Source organism: Gambusia affinis, linkage group LG05 (assembly GCF_019740435.1).
Source record: "Gambusia affinis linkage group LG05, SWU_Gaff_1.0, whole genome shotgun sequence".
Classification (NCBI taxonomy): domain Eukaryota; kingdom Metazoa; phylum Chordata; class Actinopteri; order Cyprinodontiformes; family Poeciliidae; genus Gambusia; species Gambusia affinis.
In genome coordinates this window covers 25,331,979-25,355,372 of record NC_057872.1, presented here as the reverse complement: position 1 = coordinate 25,355,372, position 23,394 = coordinate 25,331,979, and the positions used below count along the sequence as shown (strand labels likewise).

General features: G+C 34.5%; 1 protein-coding gene and 1 long non-coding RNA gene across 2 annotated transcripts in view; one reads left to right on the top strand and one right to left on the bottom strand.

Annotated features, from left to right (window-relative positions):
• LOC122831672 (glutamate receptor ionotropic, kainate 3) overlaps positions 1-23,394 on the bottom strand; it is a 120,511-nt gene that overhangs the window by 8,041 nt on the left and 89,076 nt on the right. Inside the window, exons 11-15 of the mRNA XM_044118043.1 lie at positions 15,699-15,922; positions 10,383-10,501; positions 4,140-4,357; positions 1,133-1,358; positions 609-859 (exon numbers count right to left, since the gene is read on the bottom strand). Coding sequence (XP_043973978.1) covers positions 609-859; positions 1,133-1,358; positions 4,140-4,357; positions 10,383-10,501; positions 15,699-15,922 — 1,038 coding nt within the window. The remainder of the gene's footprint in view (positions 1-608; positions 860-1,132; positions 1,359-4,139; positions 4,358-10,382; positions 10,502-15,698; positions 15,923-23,394) is intronic.
• Positions 4,140-9,322, top strand: LOC122831673. The gene is made up of 4 exons (XR_006370735.1): positions 4,140-4,225; positions 6,083-6,234; positions 6,377-6,524; positions 8,765-9,322. It is a non-coding gene; the product is annotated as an uncharacterized LOC122831673 (long non-coding RNA).

Genomic DNA, 23,394 nt, shown 5'->3' with positions numbered 1-23,394 from the left:
AAATGTACAACACTTATAAAATGCCATGCTTCTGATAAATGAAAATTGAGGTCCGGATAAATAATTCTCAATCCGTTTCCACTTTAAGTATAAAAATCTAACACAGTAACCTGGTTTTATAGGTTTAGGGTCAAAACTGCATTATTTTTGGAAACATTCTTGATTCATTGCACCTTGACAAAACCCAAGTTCCAACTAGAGAAAAGCAATCCAGGACATGATGGGTTCAGGTATGATTTTACGAGATGGCAATATAAATATCTTTTGAAATTGTGGTCAGAAGATAAAGTTTTGTTTTGGCCTAGAAGCTTTCTCTATAAGAAAATTCTATTTCTATTTCTATAACACAATACCATGGCATCTTAATAAGGGTTATAATTAAACATTCTGGATCCACTGTTATATGTGAAATATATGTGGACGTATTGAAATACATTACTTTTTAAATTATTTTCAAACTTATTGACATGAACCCATATGGGCAAAATAAGTTGAAACCCAGTATAATTACAATATGCTGATATCATGCTTTTGACCAGCATTGACCATACAGTGAGAATAAATTCATGAAAATGCTCTTTAAATTCATGATCTGTGGAGATATATACCTGTTCACGTTCAGCGGTCTTTCTCAGCTTGTAGATAAATTCAGCAACTGCCACAAAGACAGACAGCACCAGACCAGATGCCAGCACAATGAATATACCACCCAGGTTCTGGATCCCCATGGGGCCCGCCTCACGACGCTCCTCATCCAAGCAGCTGCTTCCGCTCCACCACTTCTCTTTCAGAACGTGAAGAAGCCCATCCTCTAAGATGCTGAGGATGGCTATGCTGATTTTGTCCCTGTATGGCGAGCCTGCAAGTAACATAAGGTCCATTTAACTTTGAATGAAACGCCAGCTGGACTCTTGTGATAATAAGGTTCATAAACATGTTGAGGTACACTGTCTTGATGAGTAGCTACATTTTTTTTTCTTTTTTACCCTACATTGCACCGCATCTAAGGGCTATTTCTCTTACCCTCATCTTTCAGGGGAAAAAAAAACACACTTAATTCACAAAAAGGGTTTGAATTTTTCATAGTAGCGGAGCTGTGCAATGCAGTTTGGAGGCTATTCATAAGACTTACCAAGGGGAGTGCCGATGCCGTAGCCTTTGCTGTCAATAAGCCCTCCCACTTGTGTCAGGTTACAGTTTCTTCTAGTGATATAATCAATCGTGGTGGACTCTGTAATGAGTGCATAGTCAGACTTCAGCACCCTCTGAACCCCATCTTCCACAGATTTCACCAGAGACGTTCTCGGCCTGCTGCTCATGAAAGCCCACATCTTCTCAAATGTAGAAACCTTTGATTTCTGTGAGGGAGAGAAAAAGGAAAGTTGTAAAAGTGAATTAATCTCCAAACTATGTTTTAACATTCTTTGATACCGGAGGCAAAGCAGAAGTAGCTGGAAAAGCACACAATGTTTTTATTAACATAAGAATGCTGAATTCAAATAAAGCAACTTTTAAAATGCAATAGCCAAAGGTGTTTACGGTGAAAAAATAAATTATTAAATATGGGTTGTTCTTCAGTAGCGATGGAGTTTTTCTGAATGTTAAAAATATCTGAGCCTATACAAATGGTATGTGTAATTACTCTACAGCTCTTAGTGGTTTATTTAGTTAAAATCCAAATAGATTTAAATGATTACTTTTCAGATCTCCATTATAACAGGATTAAAAAACGATGAATTGAAGCTCACACACATCTATTCTCTTAAGTGTTACTGAAGCAGCAATAATAGAATGCCGTTCAATTCGTCTTGCATCAGTCCATGAGGTATTTCATGCAATTTTCTGTGAGGTCACATTTATGCCATGTCTAATCCAAGATAATTACTGTCTAATAACTATGAGCCATTTCAGATTGTGCGAGATGCTCTTATAAGAAATCTGCTCGTCGTGTTAAATCCAGTAACAGTCTAGTCCTACTGATCTTAGAAGAGATATTTTAAGTTGGCTTGCAACCATTTGTTGTCATGTTTTTAGCAGTCTTCAACTTTCACCTTTGTAAGAATTTGAGGTACTGCAAAAACATTCTGTGCGACAGTGGCCACACACACTTTTAAGGAAGAAAGTGCAGCACAGATATAATGATATTATTGTGATGTGACTCTTGCTTTGTCACTCACATTTTTAAATTTTAAAACGGCTTACAGCATAAGACGCATTTTTATGGGGGATTAAATTAGTAAATTAATCAAACTTTTGTGAAGTTAGTAACAGTATGTAAGTCCGTGTACAAGGAGTCTTTAAACTCTAAAATAAGTTTATGTCATCCAATGATTTTGGTTTATAATAATGTTTTTTCAAATATCTTGAGATTCACTTGTATATGTTTTAACATATACTTAATTACCATTTTATTTTTCATGCTGTTTAATTAACATAACCATATTACCAAGGAAACCCCCTCCCACCATCAGAATAGCTCTAATGTTAATGCAATGGATTATTTGATCTCATTTCTTACATTTGTCCTGCAAACCAAACCTTTAAATTTTTTAATGTTGGAATTTCTTTAAAAGAATCATAACTTGGTGATTAGTTTTATTACTGCCATTTTAAAATTTTGTTGAAGATGTGAGAAGAACTTTTATAGATTGCAAATTATTCATGCACACTGTTAATAAAGTATACAATATAAAGTAGTGTCTGCTTTGTTTTTAATTGGTTTCTATGTTTATATTTACTTTTGGTTCCTTGGATGTAACATGTTTAACAAGCAAGATAAGTAAAATGATCTCCGTATCAGGAGCACAACTGATCACTTCTTTGTGAAACATTCTTATGACAATGACCAAAGTTATTGTCCTCCTGCCTAGAGTTAATCATCTAATGAGCTCCCTAGCATGACCCACAAATTGGCTGCTGACCAGAATCTGATTTTAATCTTGAAAAGCTTGGATCCTGGACCAGCCTTTTAGAAAACTCAAAATGTGATCTTTTTCTAATCACCGAATGCATCTAATATCGGCTCTGCCAGGTCACACAAACAACAAGATTCTTTGGTTTTATTGAAAAAGACTGAGTTATGCTTTTGAAATCTGAGTTTAAAAAAAGAAGTTTAAAATATTATTTTTGTAAATTATTATATTATTTTGGTAAACACTTTGATTTTGTTTTAAAATAGTAACACATGTCTTACATAGACTTCTCCCCACATACATCTCATTATATAGAAGAATAGATGACCACATGACAGCAAGACATAAGTATTTTCAATTTTGTTGTCCTCATTTTAGAGAGAATGAGAATCATCCAAAATCATGATGCACAGAAAAAATCTTTACAAAATCTAGAGTTCAAAAGACATCCACAAAAATTTAATCAGTAATTAACTAATTAATGCATGTTATAAGTAACTTGCATTTATTCTATTTTTTTTTTTTTTTTTTTTTTTTTGTGGGAAATTTACTTTTTGACAATTAAAAAACCTCTTGGACAGAATTTGCACCAGGAGTTACTCTTTTGATTTTTTAACTGGAGTAAAAAGTCAAAACTTTTATTTTTACTTTCTATTTTTTTTAATCTAATCCACTTTAAGGGTTAGAACCCATTAGCAAATACTGGAAAAAAAGGATTTCTGTACATCTGGGTTTCAACATTATTTATCAGCCTTTTCTGCCTCATTGAGTTAGCATCAGTAAGCCCCTCAGGAAGAGCAAGAGCAGGCAGAGGGCACTTGAGCCATGTGTAATTAGCCACCTGTTTCTCTTGTTCATCGCTAAAAATTCTTGAGCAGCAGAAATAATCCCAAAACATTTTTTTTAATACAGCTATTCAAAGAATCACAAGTGTTTATGAATCTGGTATCCAAGACATTATGACTATAGAACAGAAAATATAGATTTAAAAAAAAAATATTTTTGTATAATATGAAGAATTAAAAATACTCCAAAAGGAACATTTTAAATCTTGAATATGGTCTGCATAGCTCTTCAGAAGTAGCCTTTACTAATGTGCACATTAAATATAAGGTGAACTATACAGAATCTTGCACTGTATACTTACAAAAGAATATTTCTAGAATCTGAGAAGAATGTTAGTTCTGCATTTTATACTACTTACTGTGTACTAGATTTGTTATCTACCTTGAAGAAACCCATTGTTGCTCCATCTCTGACCACGCCATACTCGATCTTGGTCTGCTTGGCAATGTCATCAGCTGAATCCACGGGTGAGTCCATCCTCTCCACGGTAAGGAAAGCTGCTAAATTAGCTGTATATGACGATATTATGATGAGCGTGAAGAACCACCAGATTCCACCTATTATCCTGGTCGACAGGGCTTTGGGCATCAGTTCCGAGCCTGTGTGCAACATCATGAGAGAGAAAGAGAGAAACATACTGTAAACGAGTTAAATGAACAGAGTAACATGACTGCTTGCATTTTTGTTAATTAGCTTGAAAATGCTTTTGGCAGTGCCACTGCTTCTCATTAAGGGGCTGCGAGTTGGTAAATGGAAATTAAAGTCAGCAGGGCAAGATGCTCAAAATGTGAGCTAAAACCAGGAGCATAAAAATTCATAGAAATACAAACATTTCTTTCCTGTTTTTAGAATATATATATATATAAAACTAAAAATTTTGCCTCTCATGGAGAAATGGCACGGAGACAATCAGCACACTCTGCTTGGTGTTAACATACACATACACCTGTATAAAGATATCATAGATGTAGTGATTCTTATGTTTTTTGCAGGCATTTGTGCATTTATTATATATATATATATATATATATATATATATATATATATATATATATATATATATATATATATATATATATATATATATATATATATATATATATATATATATATATATATATATATATATACAGGTGTTTGTGTATGTTAACACCAAGCAGAGTGTGCTGATTGTCTCCGTGCCATTTCTCCATGAGAGGCAACGTTTTTTGTTTTCATTAACTGCAAGCCATAATCATCAAAACAAGTGTTGGAAATTTATAATCATGTCAATGTTGAATCTATTTAATGCTTGAATTTGACTTTAATTTGGTGAAATACACCTTTAAAAGGATTTAAAGCACAAACTGTTTCTGTGACCCTATAAAATATATTTTTATACCTCATTGGGTCCACTAAAAATACATATTACTGAAATAAGAAAATAATTAATCAGAGCTTGCATCAAGGGGAAAAAACATAGAAAGAAGACATAATATGTTGACAGAAGAGCTCTGCATCAGCCTTGACTTTGAGTCGTTCTCTTCTGAGCAGTACTATGTTTACAATGGCTCACTGACTGGTGTTAAAGTTACTTTATATCTCATCTCTGACAACCTTTAAAATACCCTTGTGCTTTGTGCACTCTGTTACTTTACTGAGAAGATTTATGAGGGCAATTCTGAAGAGTAACAAGCCCACAGAAGGCGGGCAGCCTGGTCAGCTCTTTAACCTCTTCCACCAAATTTGATTGGATTTGTCCTTTGTGGTTTGACAAAGACTCTACATGGTTACAAACAAGGGAAGACAGAAGCTTCCCTTAATTCACAATGACTTCAGAGAGGCAAGATCCAGATGCATTCTCTGGTCACACTAAAAATGAAGTGAAGCCATGGGCAACTCAATTGAATTCCACACTATAAAGCACTGTTGTCAGCAGGGAGCAATATATGGCACTGCATCAGAACACTCCAATAAATACAAGAAGCAGATCAGTCATATGGTGCCAACAGTAAAATGGTGGTAAGATACAGTAGGATACTGTTCTCAGAGGAAGTGGTCATTATTTGTAAACCAAGTCAATGTTGTCATACCCAGGCCATTGTTCACTATTAGCTGTCAAAAGATCATATGCCTCACTAGATACTGCACTGTGTACTCAAAGTAAATTTTACTGTTTGGATTATACTTGAAAAGAAAATTGTGATGGGAATCATGTATGTTACATTGCTGTATTTTTACATTAGCTTGACTTGCTCAATAAATTCGGTCCTTTCCTGCATGTTTTAGATGTTTTCCACTCAGCACAGATGATTCTAAAGATTGCATGCCTCTAATTGTTGCAGAAGCTTCTTTATCAACCATAATGCAGGTGTGCAGCAGCAGGGAAACTCCTAACTGTGGGCTCTGAAGACCAAGGTTGAAGACCTCTGACTTAGGCTGTTCAAAATCCTAATCTGATTGACTGATCGGCACCTTGTTGATGACTACTTCCCCAGTGAGCTTCCATTCTAACTAGCGTCCTCCTACCATATGTCAACATGCTGCTGAGCAAATGATTTAAACTCTTGTTTTTATTTCTGGTACATTTTCCCTTCACTCTTTGGACATGTCGGTGTCCCTCACTGACTTTCTTCAAGGGTATGACCTGATTCAGAATCCAAAGTGGGGATTCTCCTAGATATCCAAGAGACCTGAAAACAAGACAGCTGGAAGTCTCCCAGTGACCTCTGAGCAGACAGAAACGCTCCTAGAGGAGGGAAGCCGACTATCTCTCTGACCATAAATGTAAGTAGGTTTTGAGGAAGACAATAGCAGCAGCTGACCTACTATAAACTCTCTGTTTTTCTGCTCTCTAGTGTCAACTCTGAAACTTTGAATTTATCCTTCTTTTACTTTTCCACTCAAATTAACATTAGGTCTAATAAATTTCAATTCTAGCCTGTAAACCTCATAAACTTTAGAAAAAAACAATTGTTTTTAAATCTGTGTATACAATATTTTGAAGGTGGAGTTTCTAATTAAAAATACACTTCCCTCCCATCTTTAGTAGTTGTAGAACAGGAGTAGTGTTACTGATTAGCATCGTTGTTTATATTGTTTGTTTTTTTTCTTTTTAACTAATTAAGTAGTAAATAGAGCTTTATCTGATTAATTATAAAATTAATTTTTGATTACATTAATTGCCACTTCCTAGTGTTTTTACAGATTTTGTGTTTTTTATTAATTGAGACTGGATAAAATTAAACATAGAAATATTTAGAAATTTTCTTGTTACTTTAAGGCGATGGCAGGAGTCATTTATTGTTTCCAAACAATATGTTGAGTAGACTCAAAGAATTATAACTATTTTTGACATATTAACATTAAAGTGATGTGCTAATATTTATAATTAAGCAAGAAAAAATAAAACCAGACACATAATATAGTGTTTGTTTTTATTATTAATTGTTAATATATACAATTAACATGGACATATTTTAATTGTCAATAAATCAACATATAAAGTTAGTATTTTTATGATTAAAAGCTCATAATTCGAACCATTGTATATCATTATGTGTCAGAGGGTCTCATCTAATGAAATGAATCTCAAACCACAGCAAAAAACTTTATAATTCACATAATTTCTGCCTCGTGTCATTGAGCGGAAATGATTTTCTCTATTCAATGAAATTATTATTACACAGAAAGTACAAATTTGCAAAAACTTTTATTAATTCTGTTTTGTTAGTATATTACAAAAACCTTGCCTTAAGCCAAACATGCCAAAACTGAATGTTTTGAATTACTGATTTTTGATTTTGAGATTAACATTTTGTCAGGTTAAAATCACAAACTTTAATTTACTTTACTTGTATTTTATGCAATAGACCAACATAAAGTAGTGCATAAATATGAACTGAAACAAAAAAATGAGGTGTGGGATGCATTTTTTATTTAGATCTCTTTGGTTTGATACTAGAATCCTCTGTAGTTTCTGACCTAATCTTAGTATCTTTACTCATGTGGTGAGAGTCATACCAGTTAATATCTGATCTAGTAACATACTCTCTCCAAAATGATTGCAACGAATTAATATCCTGTATTTGTGGAAATATTAGAGATTCTGTGGAGTTACAAAAAATTGATTTTTTTTCCTCAACAAATTATGTTTTTCTAAGAGAAATTGAGTCTTTAATTTTAAAAACAAACCTTTTCAAAATGCTGAAGGCAAACTTTAACAAATTGATTTGTTAGGTTGTTATGTTTACTTTTACATTTAACTTTTTAGATCAAACATACTTTCAAACATTTTACAGAAGGAAACCGATTTATAAAAAATAATCACATATGTGTTTGTTGTGAGAAACCCAGACTTCCGAGAATGCATCTGAGTGCTTTTGCACCTCCTGATATTTTATGTTCTTTTTGTTGTCTCTGACACCTCCCTCCCACAGACAGGCTGGTAGATTTTTTTATTTATTTTTTTGCGGATTTCCTCAAACGCGTCCATTTGCATTTTAAACATGTCAAGGAAATGGCTTCCGCCTCAGCTGCTGTCACCATGTTTGGCAGACAAGCAAGGGGTGTCTGTTAATGTGACACAGACAAAATATACACCTCGGTACAGATACCGCTGTGCAGCATGTGTTACAAGGCGCTGTTGCAAAAACGGTGTCACTGAAAGCCAGGTACGGTGTCAGTTTTAAAATTAGATGCATTCATGCAGTAATTGGCAAGATCCTTTGGACTATTTGGCCAATTAGCTAACTGTTTTTAAGTGCATATATGCAGTATTCATAAGCTTGCATGAACCTTTATGTTTCAAAGTAAAAATAAAAACAAAACAATAAATCAGGGAACTATGAATAAGAGTTGATTAACAGCAGGCGCTTCAGTCAATGTCTGAAAATGAGAAACAGTGGAGCTCTGGCATTTACAAAAATCAGTGTGCGCCACATTATGAATTATAATAGAAAATTCTCCCCTGTTTAATAATATAGGCAACTAACTAGCTCATTTTGATTTCATTCTCCCTCTCACAGCGTTCCTCTGCTGCTCTCATATTTCTCTGCCAGTATCAGCAAATTGGAAGAGCTGCTGTGCAGTTTCACAAGAGTGCCGCCGAGTTTCTGTGCTTAATGAATTGCTGAATGTGTTTGCAATCCTTGCAGCCAAAGATCTACTGAGCTTAACTAAACCTTCTTGATTTGTCTTGTTACACTGAGGTTAAACATTTTCTTACTTAGGTCCATTTTGCTGCAGTTAACTCCAGTATGTAAATCCTGGCCCTTCCTCTGCTTATTCATCCCTTTAAAGAACACCTTGGAGAAGGAAAGGACTTCCCTTCCTTGTTTTTATACTCTGAACAATCAGCTCTTTGATTAAATGTTAAGTCCTTCAAATCATCAGAGTGAATGGTATAAGCGGATAAGAATAGCTCACATTGACAAAAAGATTTTACAAGAAAATTGCAAAAACAAAAATACATCTTAGTATAGATAGTTCAAATTGATATCATTAGTGTTAAGGATTACAAACTTTAAAGTTTAAGATGGTATTTTCTTGTTTCTGTCATGTAGTTCAATTTGTGTAATGTTATGTCAAAGGGAAACAATGTTAAAGACAATATATTTTCTTTGTTCAATAAATTGTTAACTTTTGCTTAAGTTGTGGCACCAGTAAAAATTTGTTTGCAAAAAAGGTGGAAGGTAGGAGCCCATTTGAATCCTACAGTGGGCAATGTCACCATTGAAAAGTGCGGTATTTGACTGAAATATTTATGCAACAAACTGTCACTTAACAATAAAGATCAAACACTGACTTGTTTCCTAAAATCCAAATGTCTTGGGACTTGCTCAGAGTCTGAAAATATTTGCTAGTTGAAAGCTAGCATTTAGCTCTTAAAGAACATGAGGTACTTAAATAGTTTGAAAGCTTCCCCATTCCCTTTATGTGACGTCTAAGCATTTACAAAAGTACAAAAGGTATAAACACCAAATATGGTGACACACATCTACTCAATGAACTGAATAATGTGAGAGTCAAATAGCTTAAAAAGCACCAAGTATGTAAAAGGAGTTAATAAGATTTACAATATCATAAAAGTGCACTAACAGAACAAAAACAGTGTTTTGCAGGATCATCATAGCATCTGGTTGTACTCTGTGTATTGCACAGCTATGAGTCAGGCATATACATTTCTTTTATTAGGTCAACTTTTGTATAAGTCCTAGAGTTGAAAACATCACACCACCCAGATCTAGCACAGCTGACAAAAGACATTTGTCAAACCTCTTTCTCATTTTACTCTTTTTCTCCCAACACATGATGCTCTTAAACAGGGCCAGTGACTGTGTTACAGGGAGATACATGCAACACTGTTTTCCATCCCCACCTGCCAATCTCTGACAAGTACCTGGCACCTACTCTTTGCTTTTTTTTAAAACAGCAGCTAGATGACAACAACCTTTGTCTGTCATGTGAGACAGAGCCCTGCAGTTGTTCCTGACAGGTAAACGTCTTATGAAACAGTCAGGTGAAGGAAATTTCGGAGCTTGTCAGCTAAAGAGGCACAAACTAGGAGCTGATGATGAAGAGGAGGAGGTGATGTGATGATTACACTGCTTTTGAATAGATAAGCAGCCGTGTTCGCTGACATACCTTGTTGCATTAAGGAACCAACTCCAAACCAGAAGCTGTTGAGGAGCGTGAAGTTGTTCTCCACCACGTCCGACCCAGGATTACAGGGATGAGCGTCGTACCATTCATATGGGCTAAACCTGGTGGAGAAAGAGCAGGTTGAAATACTGTTTCTGTAAATTATTTCAGCTCAGAAATGAACTGACTGGGCTATTTAAGAATTTTAGAATAAACCAAACTTAAATCCCTAATGCGGACATCACTACAATTTTTATCTTGGTTAAAAAAAAAAATATATAAAAATAAAAATACTAATTCATTCTTCTTATTGGAATAGTTCTAAAAAAACCTGATGTCCAGTGCTATCTATAAATTTTGGAAAATATATTTCTAACAGAATTAGTATTTATTTTGTTTTACTTTTTGGTCACCACAAATAAATCATGTTTTTTATTATTGTAATGTGGTTGATTAACAAATAAACTAGCAAAATCCTACTAGTCCTATATGAAAAGTAATTGCCCCCTTGTTAAACGGAAATTAACTTTGATTAACCACATTTTGTGAAAAGACTATTTCACAAACAACATCCAGATTACTGACAATTAGAATTAATCCTGATTACATAGTGTAATCTTAAATAATCTCGATGTACCGCATTTTCAAAGAAAAACAGATCAGAACAAAGTCGGCCTGCAAAGGGTTAAAATCCAGATCTAAGACATTGCAAATTGACAAACAACCATAAGAGGAACAATCATCCTCCTACTACTTCCTGTCGTCTTCTTCGTGTTTTTTTTTTACCAGTAGTAACAACCGAGCATCAGTTAAAGTCAATGTTCACAATTCAACAAAAAGAAAGAATTGGGGCAGAAATTGGAATCCATGTATGAGATGAAAAACAACCACAGGAAAAACAAAAACAAAGGTCCATTTCAAATTTTCTTCTAAACATGTTGAATTTTAAACTTTCCGGAAAATATTCCAGGAAGAGTAAAGTCAAAGTACCATGTCCCGTTACATCTCAACACACAATTTTGTAAATGAACTTCTGAAATTGTAAAAACGATAAATCATCTGTCTGTGACCTTAAACCCAAATTGCATATCAGCAAGTTTATCTAGGGTTCTGAAACCCTAGTCAAAGCCTAGATTTAAATACGACCTTAAGCAGACTGGTCATATTTTTAAAATCTTCTAGTTTGGCTGAACAATTCTGTAAAGAATAGTGAGCAAATTACCATAAAAACTTGAGGGTAGCTGTGGCTGCCAAGGTTGCAACCATCAGATTTAGAAGACAATTACTTTTTTGCATAGAGCCAGTTTAGTCTTAATGGCTTTCTCTCCTTAATATGGAATTATCATTAGAAAACTGCATTCATATTTGCTCATGTTATCATTGTCTAACTTTTAAGTTAATTTGAAAGAATAAGTTGTATGTGTGATAAAAAAGCCATAATTTATCTTTGTTAAGACTTAACAGTTTGATGCAAGAAATTCCTGAACTTTGAACAATGTTACTTATTATTGTATATCTATATGTGCCAAAGCTCTTGGATAAAATACTAGCCAATTGCCCGTTTTTGCAAGCTGTTTGTTTACACAGACAGCTCACACTGTGTGGCCTAAATAATTTATAACCTTCCCACATTAAAGACTGAATAATTGTCTGCCATTTATTTTTAATGTTAGCTTTTTTGCATGAATATTTTCCATTATTGTGTTGCCATTCCAAGGCATTGGCCATATTTTTTTTTCACAGCTGTAATATCTATTTTATCTAATCAAACAGGACATCAAAATACTTTCAAACTCTTCTGGCCTGGCTTTTAAGGATTACCTTTGGTAATCCTTATGCTTTTTTAAAACATGTTTTGTGCTTAAAGGTGACCAATGAGTCATGTACACACAGACAGAGTATTAAATGTCATGTTTGAGAATGTGAAACCATTTGCCATTTACTTTGCTATCTGCCATAAACTTTGCAATACTATTAGGGTAAACATTGGTTTTGAAAGGAGATGCTGAATGAAATGTCACTGTTTAGCCGATTGCAAAAGTTTTCTTTCAATACTGTTGTCTCCTGAGTGAGACCGATTATGAACATTTCCTTTAAAAATGTTATATCTATGTGCAAAAAAAATATTTAACATTATATGTTTTGAATTATTTATTATTTTTTACTAACAAATAGTCTTCATAGTTGAAGTTTTCTGTTAAGTTACATCCTACTACTTTGCTTTCTTTTACCTGGGCAGCATTTGCAGTCAGGCTCTGTCTGGCTGTTGACTTGTCACCATTTCGATCAATCCTTTCAGCCTCATTTTGTGTTACTTGAATGTTAAAATGGAAAGCCATTGACAAATAATTACATGACGGTGAAGAGGCACAGAGACTCAAAGAGACCTTCTGTGCAGCTGAAAGACACACGAATAAGCCTTAAAATGGCCACGAATGATTTGAGTTCATTCCTTGAATTGAGACAATATTGGACGATTATTTCAGACATTTTTGGCCATAGCTTAATTAGAGTGCTGTCCATTTAGAATTTTGGGGGTCAATTTGTACACATTGCAATGACTACGAGGCAACTTGGATGAGCTCACTATCAATAAGCCCATAAAACCTGCACATGAACTGTACGTTCTAAAAAGAGTGGTGCCTATAAAAGGTTTAAATGGCCGTTTAAATTGGAGCACTTACTTCTGTTTTCTCTGCTAGTTTCTTTAAAGATTATTGTCCGTCAGAGGCTTTGGTTTGCCTCAGATCACATGCTTACAGTCCTAAAGCCGGCATAATGAGGAAGAAATCTAGAAATATGTTTGTATGCAAACACAAAATCACACAAATAAATCAAAAAATCTTTTTTTTTTCTTTAAGAAACTCTGTCTTAGTCTATTTTTATAATATATGTTGCCTGTAGAATTTAATTCCAAGGTCACTATTAATCTGAACTCCACATTAGAGATTCTGCCTTTGACCTAAACCATTGGTGATGTGTTTAATAGAACATTGTTTAACACTGCAGAAAAGTTTATTTCACCCAATTAATCACATTAAGGTAATAATAAGCTGATCACAAAACAACCAAGGAAGTAAAAAGGGAAATTGACTATCAATGAACAGATGCATAGATTTTGTTATGCAGTACAATTATTCAACGACCCTGAATTTCTCAGTTAAATCCTTGCAGCCCAACAAATCATTCTGGTCAAAGACTGAGTGTCGGTTTATATAGTCCTAATTTGAGCAGCAAAATATAAATATTTTTATGATAAATATTGCTTGATATCCATTTGCGCAGTATCGATGCACTGTGTTTTTTCACTATATTGAACAAAATATGCACAGAAAGTTCAACTTATGTTTACTCTTTATATTATTGTGGTACTGAGTAGCAAAAAATAGTACTTTATATTTGAATTGTATTGACATAACAGGTTTAGATGATACATTTATTTGCATTTGAGGTTTGCTCAAAGTATAAAATGTAAAAATTAAACTACTGATATGAAAATAAATGGATTAGTAAAACAACTTCACTTTCTGAACACCTTTACATCCCGTTGGAAGAAATGTTATCACACAAAAAGCATCTCTACACATAAAAAAATACAATAGCAAAACAGAAAAAAAGTATTTACCTGGAGATATCTGCGCTAAATTAACTATCCCAATGTAACAAATAAACAGAGCATAAATTAAAATGAACGGAAATTTAAAATTCCCTTTAAGATGGAATTTATAGATCCACCTTAAAGGAAATTTAAGGTGGAACTTGAAGGGAATTAAAGTTCCACTTCTATATACTTTGAGTGTGTTTATTTTTAAGTAACGTTTTGGTTTCTGAACACTGAAGATTGATAGCAAGATACAAAATACTTGGAAGATACAAAAGCCTTAAAATAAAGAGTGATCCCAAAATAACACTCTTTGCAGCAGTTCTTTAACTGTTATCATCCTCCTCAGGGTACATAGTGTCAAAACAAACTTAGTTTATCTTTCAAACTAGTTTATAAAAATTTTAGCTGTTTTGAAACCGTTATTTGTTCTTTGCACAACAGATATAGACAAGTGTCAAATCAGCTTTATTTTAAATAGGTTGGTCTCTCGTCGTTTCCATTTTGTGGTATGACTGACAGAGATTACTTAAAGTAAAGTATACATTGAAAAACATACGTCTCAATTTGTTGTATTTTGGAAGAGTTGATTTCTTTTGGTACAACAAAATGTTAAACTGGGTGTTTTTTCCCTTACTTCATGATGTACACAGATTTAAAGTTGGACTTTGATACTTTATAAAAGGCAAATTTACTTCACAGCAACTAAAGACATTCATTTTAAGCCTTTCACACATATTTAAACTATATGAAAGGGATAATTATATTCTGCAATATAATTATCATGGTTCAGTTTAGGTGTGATATTGTTAAGAACACACTGAGGTTTCTATTATCTCTTCAAAATTACCCCTTTCTGTCTGAAAGAACACTGTAATTATCTTGTACATTAACTTTTATATATATTTAAGAATATTTAAGGCAATTTACTTCTCCCTGGCCCAGACAGCCATTGAGCTTTCTCACATACCCTTTAGTGAATGATTGCAAAAATTTAAAATGATTTTAAACTTATTTAAAGCCACTCCAAAATTAGTTTAGTTTCGCTGAAGCAAATGAGGATGAAGGAGTGCAGCTGTTTGCTCTCAAGCCCTTGAACTTCCTCCAGCGCCTGTTTTCTAGAACTTCCTCAAGCACCACTTTGCATGAGAAGCAGCAGGAAATGCAGGCACTGACACTGAAAGGATATTAATCGCAGTCATGACCAAAAAAAAAACAAAAACAGATAATCCCCCACTAAAAAAAAATTACGCTGACAACCTGAACTTCATAATTTATAAAATATGTTAATGTGAATGATTAACTATAAATAAACTTCTCAGATGTAATTTCACATTGGGTGGGAATACTTTTTAAGGCTGCTGAATATGATAATTACACAAGATTGTCTTTCTTCTTCTTCTTCAAAAGTCTTTTTAAGCCCCTTGCAATTCCCAAAGACATCATGTAGGAAACCTGAAATTACTTACCGGATGGGACTTTAAAACTATACTTGAAGGAGTTTTTTTTATATTCACACTGCTGGGCTGTAGAGAGCTCATGCAGACATAACTGCCTTGATCACTACCCAGCAGTTAACACAGTATGATAAACTGGACTCACGTCCTCAAAACTCAGCCCGTAATGATAACAGGGCAAATTACTGTGACTCCTGAAAACCACAGGGGGAGAGGAATGAAGAACTGAAAGGACAAACAACTTAAAGCATCTGTACTTACCTTGCAATGACAAAAAGAACACAGCTAACACCCAGGTATGCCAGCAGAATGTACACCCAGATGTCTGGAGTCATGGGGTTTAGGAAGGAGAAGAAGCCGTTGTTTGTGGCATTGGGTCTGCGATATAGGATGCTGATGCCCATACTCATGAAGGGCTTTGAGAAGTCAATGACTTTTTCACGCACATAGGTAATGGTGAGAGGGGCCACTGCCAAGTCTGCTCTCTGAAAAGGGAAAATGAAACAGTTTTAGTTGTAGACTTAATTTTTCAGACCAACACTTTGATTTTAGCTATCCTGGTCCAACAGTCTGCATGTATACATTCATTTGTTAATCAAACTAGTAAAATCTCAACTTTTGATTTATTGTACTTCACAGAAGTATTAAGAATTGTTCACACTTTTTGTGAAATTGCAACAGAAGAAAAGTATTTTAACTGAAAGCAATTGTACATTTAATTAGTAAATTTCACTCTGATATGCCTGTGCCCTCTCTGATATTCTTTTTTTAAATACTAAGATGTTCCAGGACATCAAACCAATTTAAATACGGTATTAGCCAAAGCCAACAAAAGTTAACATAAAATTTATTTTTTAAATGAATTTTGTGAATGCTTATTATTAAAGGAGAAATAAATCCAAACCTACATGGCTCTGCTTGAAAAAGTGAGTACCCACTAAAACCAATAATATCCTGAAACAATAAAATGTGACAATCAGGCAAAAAAAAACAAAAAAAAACAACCACAAAAAAAAGACATAAAAAAAAAAGACCGATTGAACCTAAGCTAATTTGCAAAGAAGAAAGGGCAAAATCGCAATAAAAGGTGGCTCTACAAAGTATGAACTCAGGGAGGCTGAATAGCATTGTATGTCACACTTTTTGAGAGTGTAATGACAAAATTTGTCACAGTTGAGGAGGTATGAGACTTAAGGGAGATACTGATAAAGAATTTATGTAAAATTTGCATCAGAAACCCCTGATCACACATTGTGAATAATTTCAATAAATCAAACTAATACAGAGAATAACATGTCAAAGTGTAAGAGCTAGACTGTGAGTTTGTGAATACATAAAACAACACATAGTTGAGACACGCATGGCATAGCAGGTTAAGTTGCGGTCACCACCCATTATAGAAGTATGCCTGGACTGCAAATTTAAATGGTCTCAATATCCATGCCCCAACCACCCACGTACGCTGTACAACCCGAGAACCACCACCATCCTCTCCCCCTACATGATGGCTGGGCAGGAGGTTAATGAAACCAGCTGCTTGGTTCACGCTCGGATACCCTTTTCCCTTCCAAGAAACGACACAACCCACAAAGGAAGGCTTTCTTTAATTCCTCCATGTTGAGCAGTGCAAGAGTAACAGGGCTTGAATATACAACAGTTCACTCTACTGCATTTTCAATACATTGAAGAGATTGATTTTTTTTCTGTTTTATCTATTTTGTGAAAATAAGGCTTATTCAAAAACAGATTTAAATCAAGAATAGAAACAAATTAAGAATGTACAAAATAAAAGCTGTATTTTTTCGATGGGATTTGTTACATAATTTATGTTTTTAGATTGTTGCAGTTGACCACTGAATAGAAATTCTTTTACCTTCCTCTGTCATATATTAGCCTTAACATTGACCTTAGTCAGAATTAAACGCTGTCATTTTACACAACTCTTGGTCTAGATCTACACTCTGTGTACCCGTAAACGCAGGCCAGAAATGAAACATTTTCACTTCACATGTGACACCTTGAATTATGTGCTCCTGTGGTCTGCACCATGGTGGTTAAACACACAGTTGATAAAAAGACAGAAAAACCAGAGAATCCTGCCGCGTATTCGCTATCTCTCTTAAACTATTCAAATTCGCATATCACATCCTGCTCACTGTATTCTCTCCTGCCAACTGCTGCTTTGAACCAACCTGCCACTCAGCCATAAGATCAGCCAGCATGCTATTCCAGAGATACCTACGGTGGGTTAATATACATGCAGCATGTCCTTGTTCTGCTTTCTGCTTATGCACACAAACCAGGCACAAGCACTACACACACAATGTCCTAGTATGTGCCACATGGTGCTGTGTTATCTGGGTTTGCAGATGGTAGGCTTAACATTGCTGTCCCTGCAGACCTTCTCACCTGATAACAACCTTGAGAACATTTATTAACACTAACATGATCAACATATTCTCAAGAGGCACTAATACATAGCACTGTTTGTTAGAGCTATATATTCTGTTTAGTTGTTTTGCTAATTCTTTTATTTTCATATCAGTAGATTAATTTTTACATTTTATACTTTGAGCAAACCTCAAATGCAATTACCAACAATGCTTTTTATCAGGCATGCATGTTCTCTTTTTGTTGTGTTACATAAGCACGCAGAATTAAATAAATGTTATATTTTTCTTAAGTCCAAATTGAGAAGCAATTTTCATTATGCTTTGCATTTAACTGCACTCATCTTCCCATCAGCTTTGACCAGCTTCCCCATCCCTGCTAAAGATCAACATTCCTACAGCATGATGCTGCAAACATCATGTCTTACCATGCTAGAAATATGTTCAAAGCAGTTGTTGTTTTGTCATACATACAAGCCGAAAGCTTCCATGAGAAGAGCACATTTCCCAGATGATTTCTGCGTGCCCTATATGACTTTTGACAAATTAATAATGTGACTTCTTGTTGTGTTCTGGGTTTTTTCTTGCTGATTTTGTGGCCGGTTGGCTGCTTCTCAGATTCATTGTTAAACCAGTCTATGAGTTTAGGTGAATGGCCATATTTATTTTAGGTGTGGTCTGTTCTTTACATTTTAAGAGAATAGATTGACACGTGCTCTGACAATAAACAATAACATTTTATCATCAGTCCTACTGCGTACTTCTTCTGTCTTTATTGCACCTTTATTTGGACATATGGTATATGGTAAAAAAAGTCGATATTTCAGTTTATTTTATTTTATTTTTTCTGTGAGGTTAAATAGGGGTGATGGCTGGACGACCTGAACATGTGTTTTAAAAGATGTTTGTGGGGATTCAGGTCTTGCAGTATTGAAGCATACAAAGACGTTGGAGCAAAAAAAATAAAAATAAAATAAAATAAAAATCATAAGCATTTAGTTGCAGCTTGTAACTGATTTAACAAAAGGTATGTCTTCTGAGGCAAATAAATCCATTTTAGGTCTGCAATAACAGTAGAGGTCAGTTGCATCAACAAGTTGCCCTGCTGGTTTTTTTCAGATAAAATACAGCTAAAGCACTGTTAAATCATCTGCAACTTTTATGTTTTTACCATAAATCTATCTGACAACATGCACAGACAAAGAGTAAGTGTTCTGGTTAAAACCTTTCAGTGTATCTGTCGCTGAAGAGATTAATTGCCTTGAAACAAACGACGTGCTAAGAATGCTATTAACATTTGCATCACAGCATGATTAACGTGATCATCTATTTTGACTAAATCAAGTTTAACAAGGCCTATTGCATCATTTAGCACCTTACAAACAATGCCCTTTGGCACAGCAGTGAGTTTCGTGACTACAGTAAAATAAACCACTGCATGCGACACATATTAAGTTGTGACACTTGGAAATGTCAACCCACAATTTTCCTTCTTGTGGAGAAAATCAGATAAGTTGATATTCGTAGATAAAATGTGTTTTTATAAATTTTTTTTCAAAGCATAACAAATGTAGTAAGCTACATTATGTGTTTGGGAACCATTATGTATTTTCCTGACTTATTTTTGTACCCCTTCTGAAACCCCACCCCCAAAAAACCACTTTCAAATATTACACAGCTTATCTAGTGGTTAGTGCATCTAAACAGAAGGGCCAAGGGGTTATAGGAGGTTAACACAAAGTAATTACAAAAATGAAAGAAATACCAGTATGTCCATATGTACTTTCTTTATCTTGTGTATAACTGTTAATACTTTTCCTTCCAACAGATTTGTAGATATGATGATTCCTTTTGATGCCTGTGTTTCATGTCATCTCAGGGTCAAATCGACTGAGCTTGCCTTTTAGTCCATGCTTCAGGTCTGCCGAATTATGATCAGCTTACTCTTATCAACAAGGCTAGAAAGCACTGAACCAAAAAATAGAACTGAATAAATATTTACAGCGTTATCTCCTTGCATCCATAATACTTGGATAAAAAGAATTAAAAGCAATAACCGGCAGTATAGATGCTGATCTTCATTTCTGGTGTTGCACTAGAAGCAATGAGTAAATTGATTATTCTTGCGCATACGGCACTTTGGGTGAGCTCTTCAATGGTTTTAGAGTCTCTTGCTTTTCAAATCTATAAACTAAAAGAAAATACACCAATAGTTAAGCCCTGACATGTATGCAAACTGTATAAGCAAATAAAGTTATTTTCTTCACTTTGCGTCAATAAGTCAGACTAAAAATGTTACTTACAAACTTACAAACTTAATGTTTTGAAACATTATCGAGGCACCATTACTATATATATATATATATATATATATATATATATATATATATACGAAATCTAGTCTGAAGTAAGAAAACTGTTATGATGATGTAACTATACACAATTGTATTAATTACCACAGAGTATCAACAAGTTTGATTGTACTATATTTATATTCTCATCATTATCGTCATTTTTTTACAGCCTCTCACCATGCTGGTCATTTCATTATGTCATCTACTTGATATTAATGCGGACGCTCAGCTGTCGGCAATTTACTCTAACTGCCTGATTGTCTTTGATCTGGTGAAATGACTGACAAATAAAACAACAAAAACTGTCAACACTGTCAAAACAGGCCTCTTCCAAGTCTGCCACGTTTGTTTAGACTGAAGTCACGTTGGAACTCTAGAAGTTTTTTAAAACTTCTTGTCTGTGAAATCAGTTTATCTGTGGTGTGTTGCTCCTGTTGTATGACTCGACCAAAATTATTATATGAAAGATTTTTGGCATTATGTGTGCGGTTTCTCATTTCAAAGTCAATGACAATTTTTAATCTTGCTGTATGAACGAAGCATTACTGAGGCAAAATTTAAGAAAAATTTTACAATTCAAGAACTTCTAAGAATATTGCTAAAATGATGCCACTGGCAGCAGAGGTTTAGTCTTGGGAATCTTTGAGAATAAGGGCTCTGATCTCAATAGCAAGTTGGCCTGGAAAGCTGACTGATGTCTATGAAGAGGAATGGGCCAAACTTCCAGTTATTTCAACTAGTGTGATACTCACAGTGTGATAGTCACACTGTATGATTGGGTCAAAGCATTTGACCCAATCATACAGTTTAAGAAGCAATTCTATTAGTAGTAAGTAACTCTTTATAAACACCTAAATCTAAAATATGTAACAATGAAATAATCTCCGAAAAAACTTTAATTATGGTGGCCTTTAGCAGTTAATTTTTTTGTAATCCTAATTGAGCTAATTTGAAGTAAAAAAAAAAAAAAGAAAAATCTGTTGTGTCTGCATGCAGTTGATGTAAATATCTTGTTTAAATTCTAAATGCTACTGCTTACTTATGTTTTGCCCTGTAACAGCTTATATTAAAATTTATACACAGCACAGAGGTGTCTGACGCTACCTCTTTGCAAAACAGTATTTATATCTGAAGTGATAAGCAGCTATTTATTAGTACCACAGCTTTTTTTCTTTGCCTACAAACTAGTAACCTTTTTCACTATGGTAACAAGGAACTTTTCACTTAAAACCCAAAGACAAAAAACATATGTGCTTTTAAATTATGGCCTCATGCATTTCCAGTTTGTGCCTGACTTGTCTGCCTCTGGTAATGGATCAGGCCCGTGTAAAAAATAAAGTGCAGTCCATTTCAGCACCAAGCCATTGACTCCTGCCACACAATTCCCTGCACTAAATGCCACTTACGCTATTACAAGTTTTCAGCTGAGTACAGCTCTGACCTGATGGGGCTGAGGACAAAGGGAGTGCACCGAGAGGGACACTTATGAAATGCCAGCAGAGAATAACCACCATGAATTGAATGCAAGGCTGTTTCATGACTGCTAAGGTTTTGAGTTTGACAGAGACTGCTGCGATCACCTACTGTCCTGTGGAAAGACGATGGTCGATGTGTTTGCAAAACCACAATGTGCTTTCAAGATGTGCTTCATTACACGCTTTCTTCCAGACTCCTGGTCATCCAGCTGTGGCAAGTGTTGCGTTTCACCGAGTGACATCAGCACACTCATAACTTTTAGGCAACCTTGACATAATTGTGCCATAAATGTAACTGACAGGTTGGAAGGCTCTTCCTGACTTGTACTCAATCATAACTATATCACTGTCTACATGGAGGACACAAGCTGCAGTTCAGCTGAAAGGCAAGCCTTTGCAAATTCTGCAATTACTCAAAATGATTCTACAAATTAAATAGCAATGGTGTCTAATATTAAAAGGAATATTTTGACTACCAATAATATTCTAAATAAAAATGTTTCTTAGTTCAAAGACAAAAAAATCACTGAGTATTTAAAATTAAGCTCACCTGAGGAGTAAAAATAGATAAAGTTAATAAAAACTACTTTCTAAAGTTAATCATTTTTTTTCTCATGGACATCTTTTAAAGCTTTGCATATTGTTAAGTACAGATAATAATCACTGCTATATTCATAAGCAATCTGGGCATAAAGTGAGTGACTCTAACTGAACTTGAGAGAAATTGTGGCTCAAGAACTCAGGAGCCTGTGAAGAACTCACACTTCTGTTTTTGCACATACACTTTACGTCACTGAGAAGTGTAAAACGACATCAATTAAAGGCTGGAGTACTGGAGAAGATGCAGCTGAAGCATGTGTCATTAATGTCTACAATGTTCAAACCAAAAAAAGCTGAGTTGATGAAGAAAGAGAACTTTCTCGGCCATAATTAAAACGAAATAAGCTACAACACATGTAATCAAGGAGTCATATCAAAACAGAGACAAATTATGCCAGTGTTAGTCTAGCAATTTTACAATGCATGAAAAAATTGTGAGCTTTATCTCAGAAGAATTGGATGGGACAAAATATTTGGCACTGTCAAGGTAAACAGATTGAAAATTAAGTTTCTGGATCATATTCTTTGAAGTGAGTGGGATAAAAAAACATTACCAATGCTGACAATGCAAAACTGATAAAATAAATGTTGTATTTCTTATGGAATGCATTTCAAATTGATTATATTAACATTATTGATCAGGACATCTTGCTTGAAAACAGTTACTTGGTTTAAGATATTTAAATTTTAGTTTTTATTTATTTGATTTCTCAAATATAACATTGACACCTTACTCTATCGCTCACCCCTGACAAAAAAATATAATTAGAAGATTTTATTTCTTAAAAGAATTTCCCATTTTTGAATTGGAAGGGACCTCAAACCATTTTTCTTTACTATATGCACAATCTGGAATTGACCTTGGCATAGCATGGCTTCCAAGCATTTTGTTTTGTCCCACTTGTGTTTATTTGTATGAAATATAACTGGGAATTCTCATACTACTGCAGCACCCAGGCAGTCTTTGAAATGCAAAAACATCTGACTACTCATATTCATTGCTATAGTGAGTGAATGCTTGTGTGAACATTTCAAACACAGTTATGGTGTTAATTAGTGAGGCTTGCAGATGCTGACAGTTTTATTTTATCCCCATTATGCAAAGTGTAAGGTGCTTTTTTTTTGTCATTGTCTCATC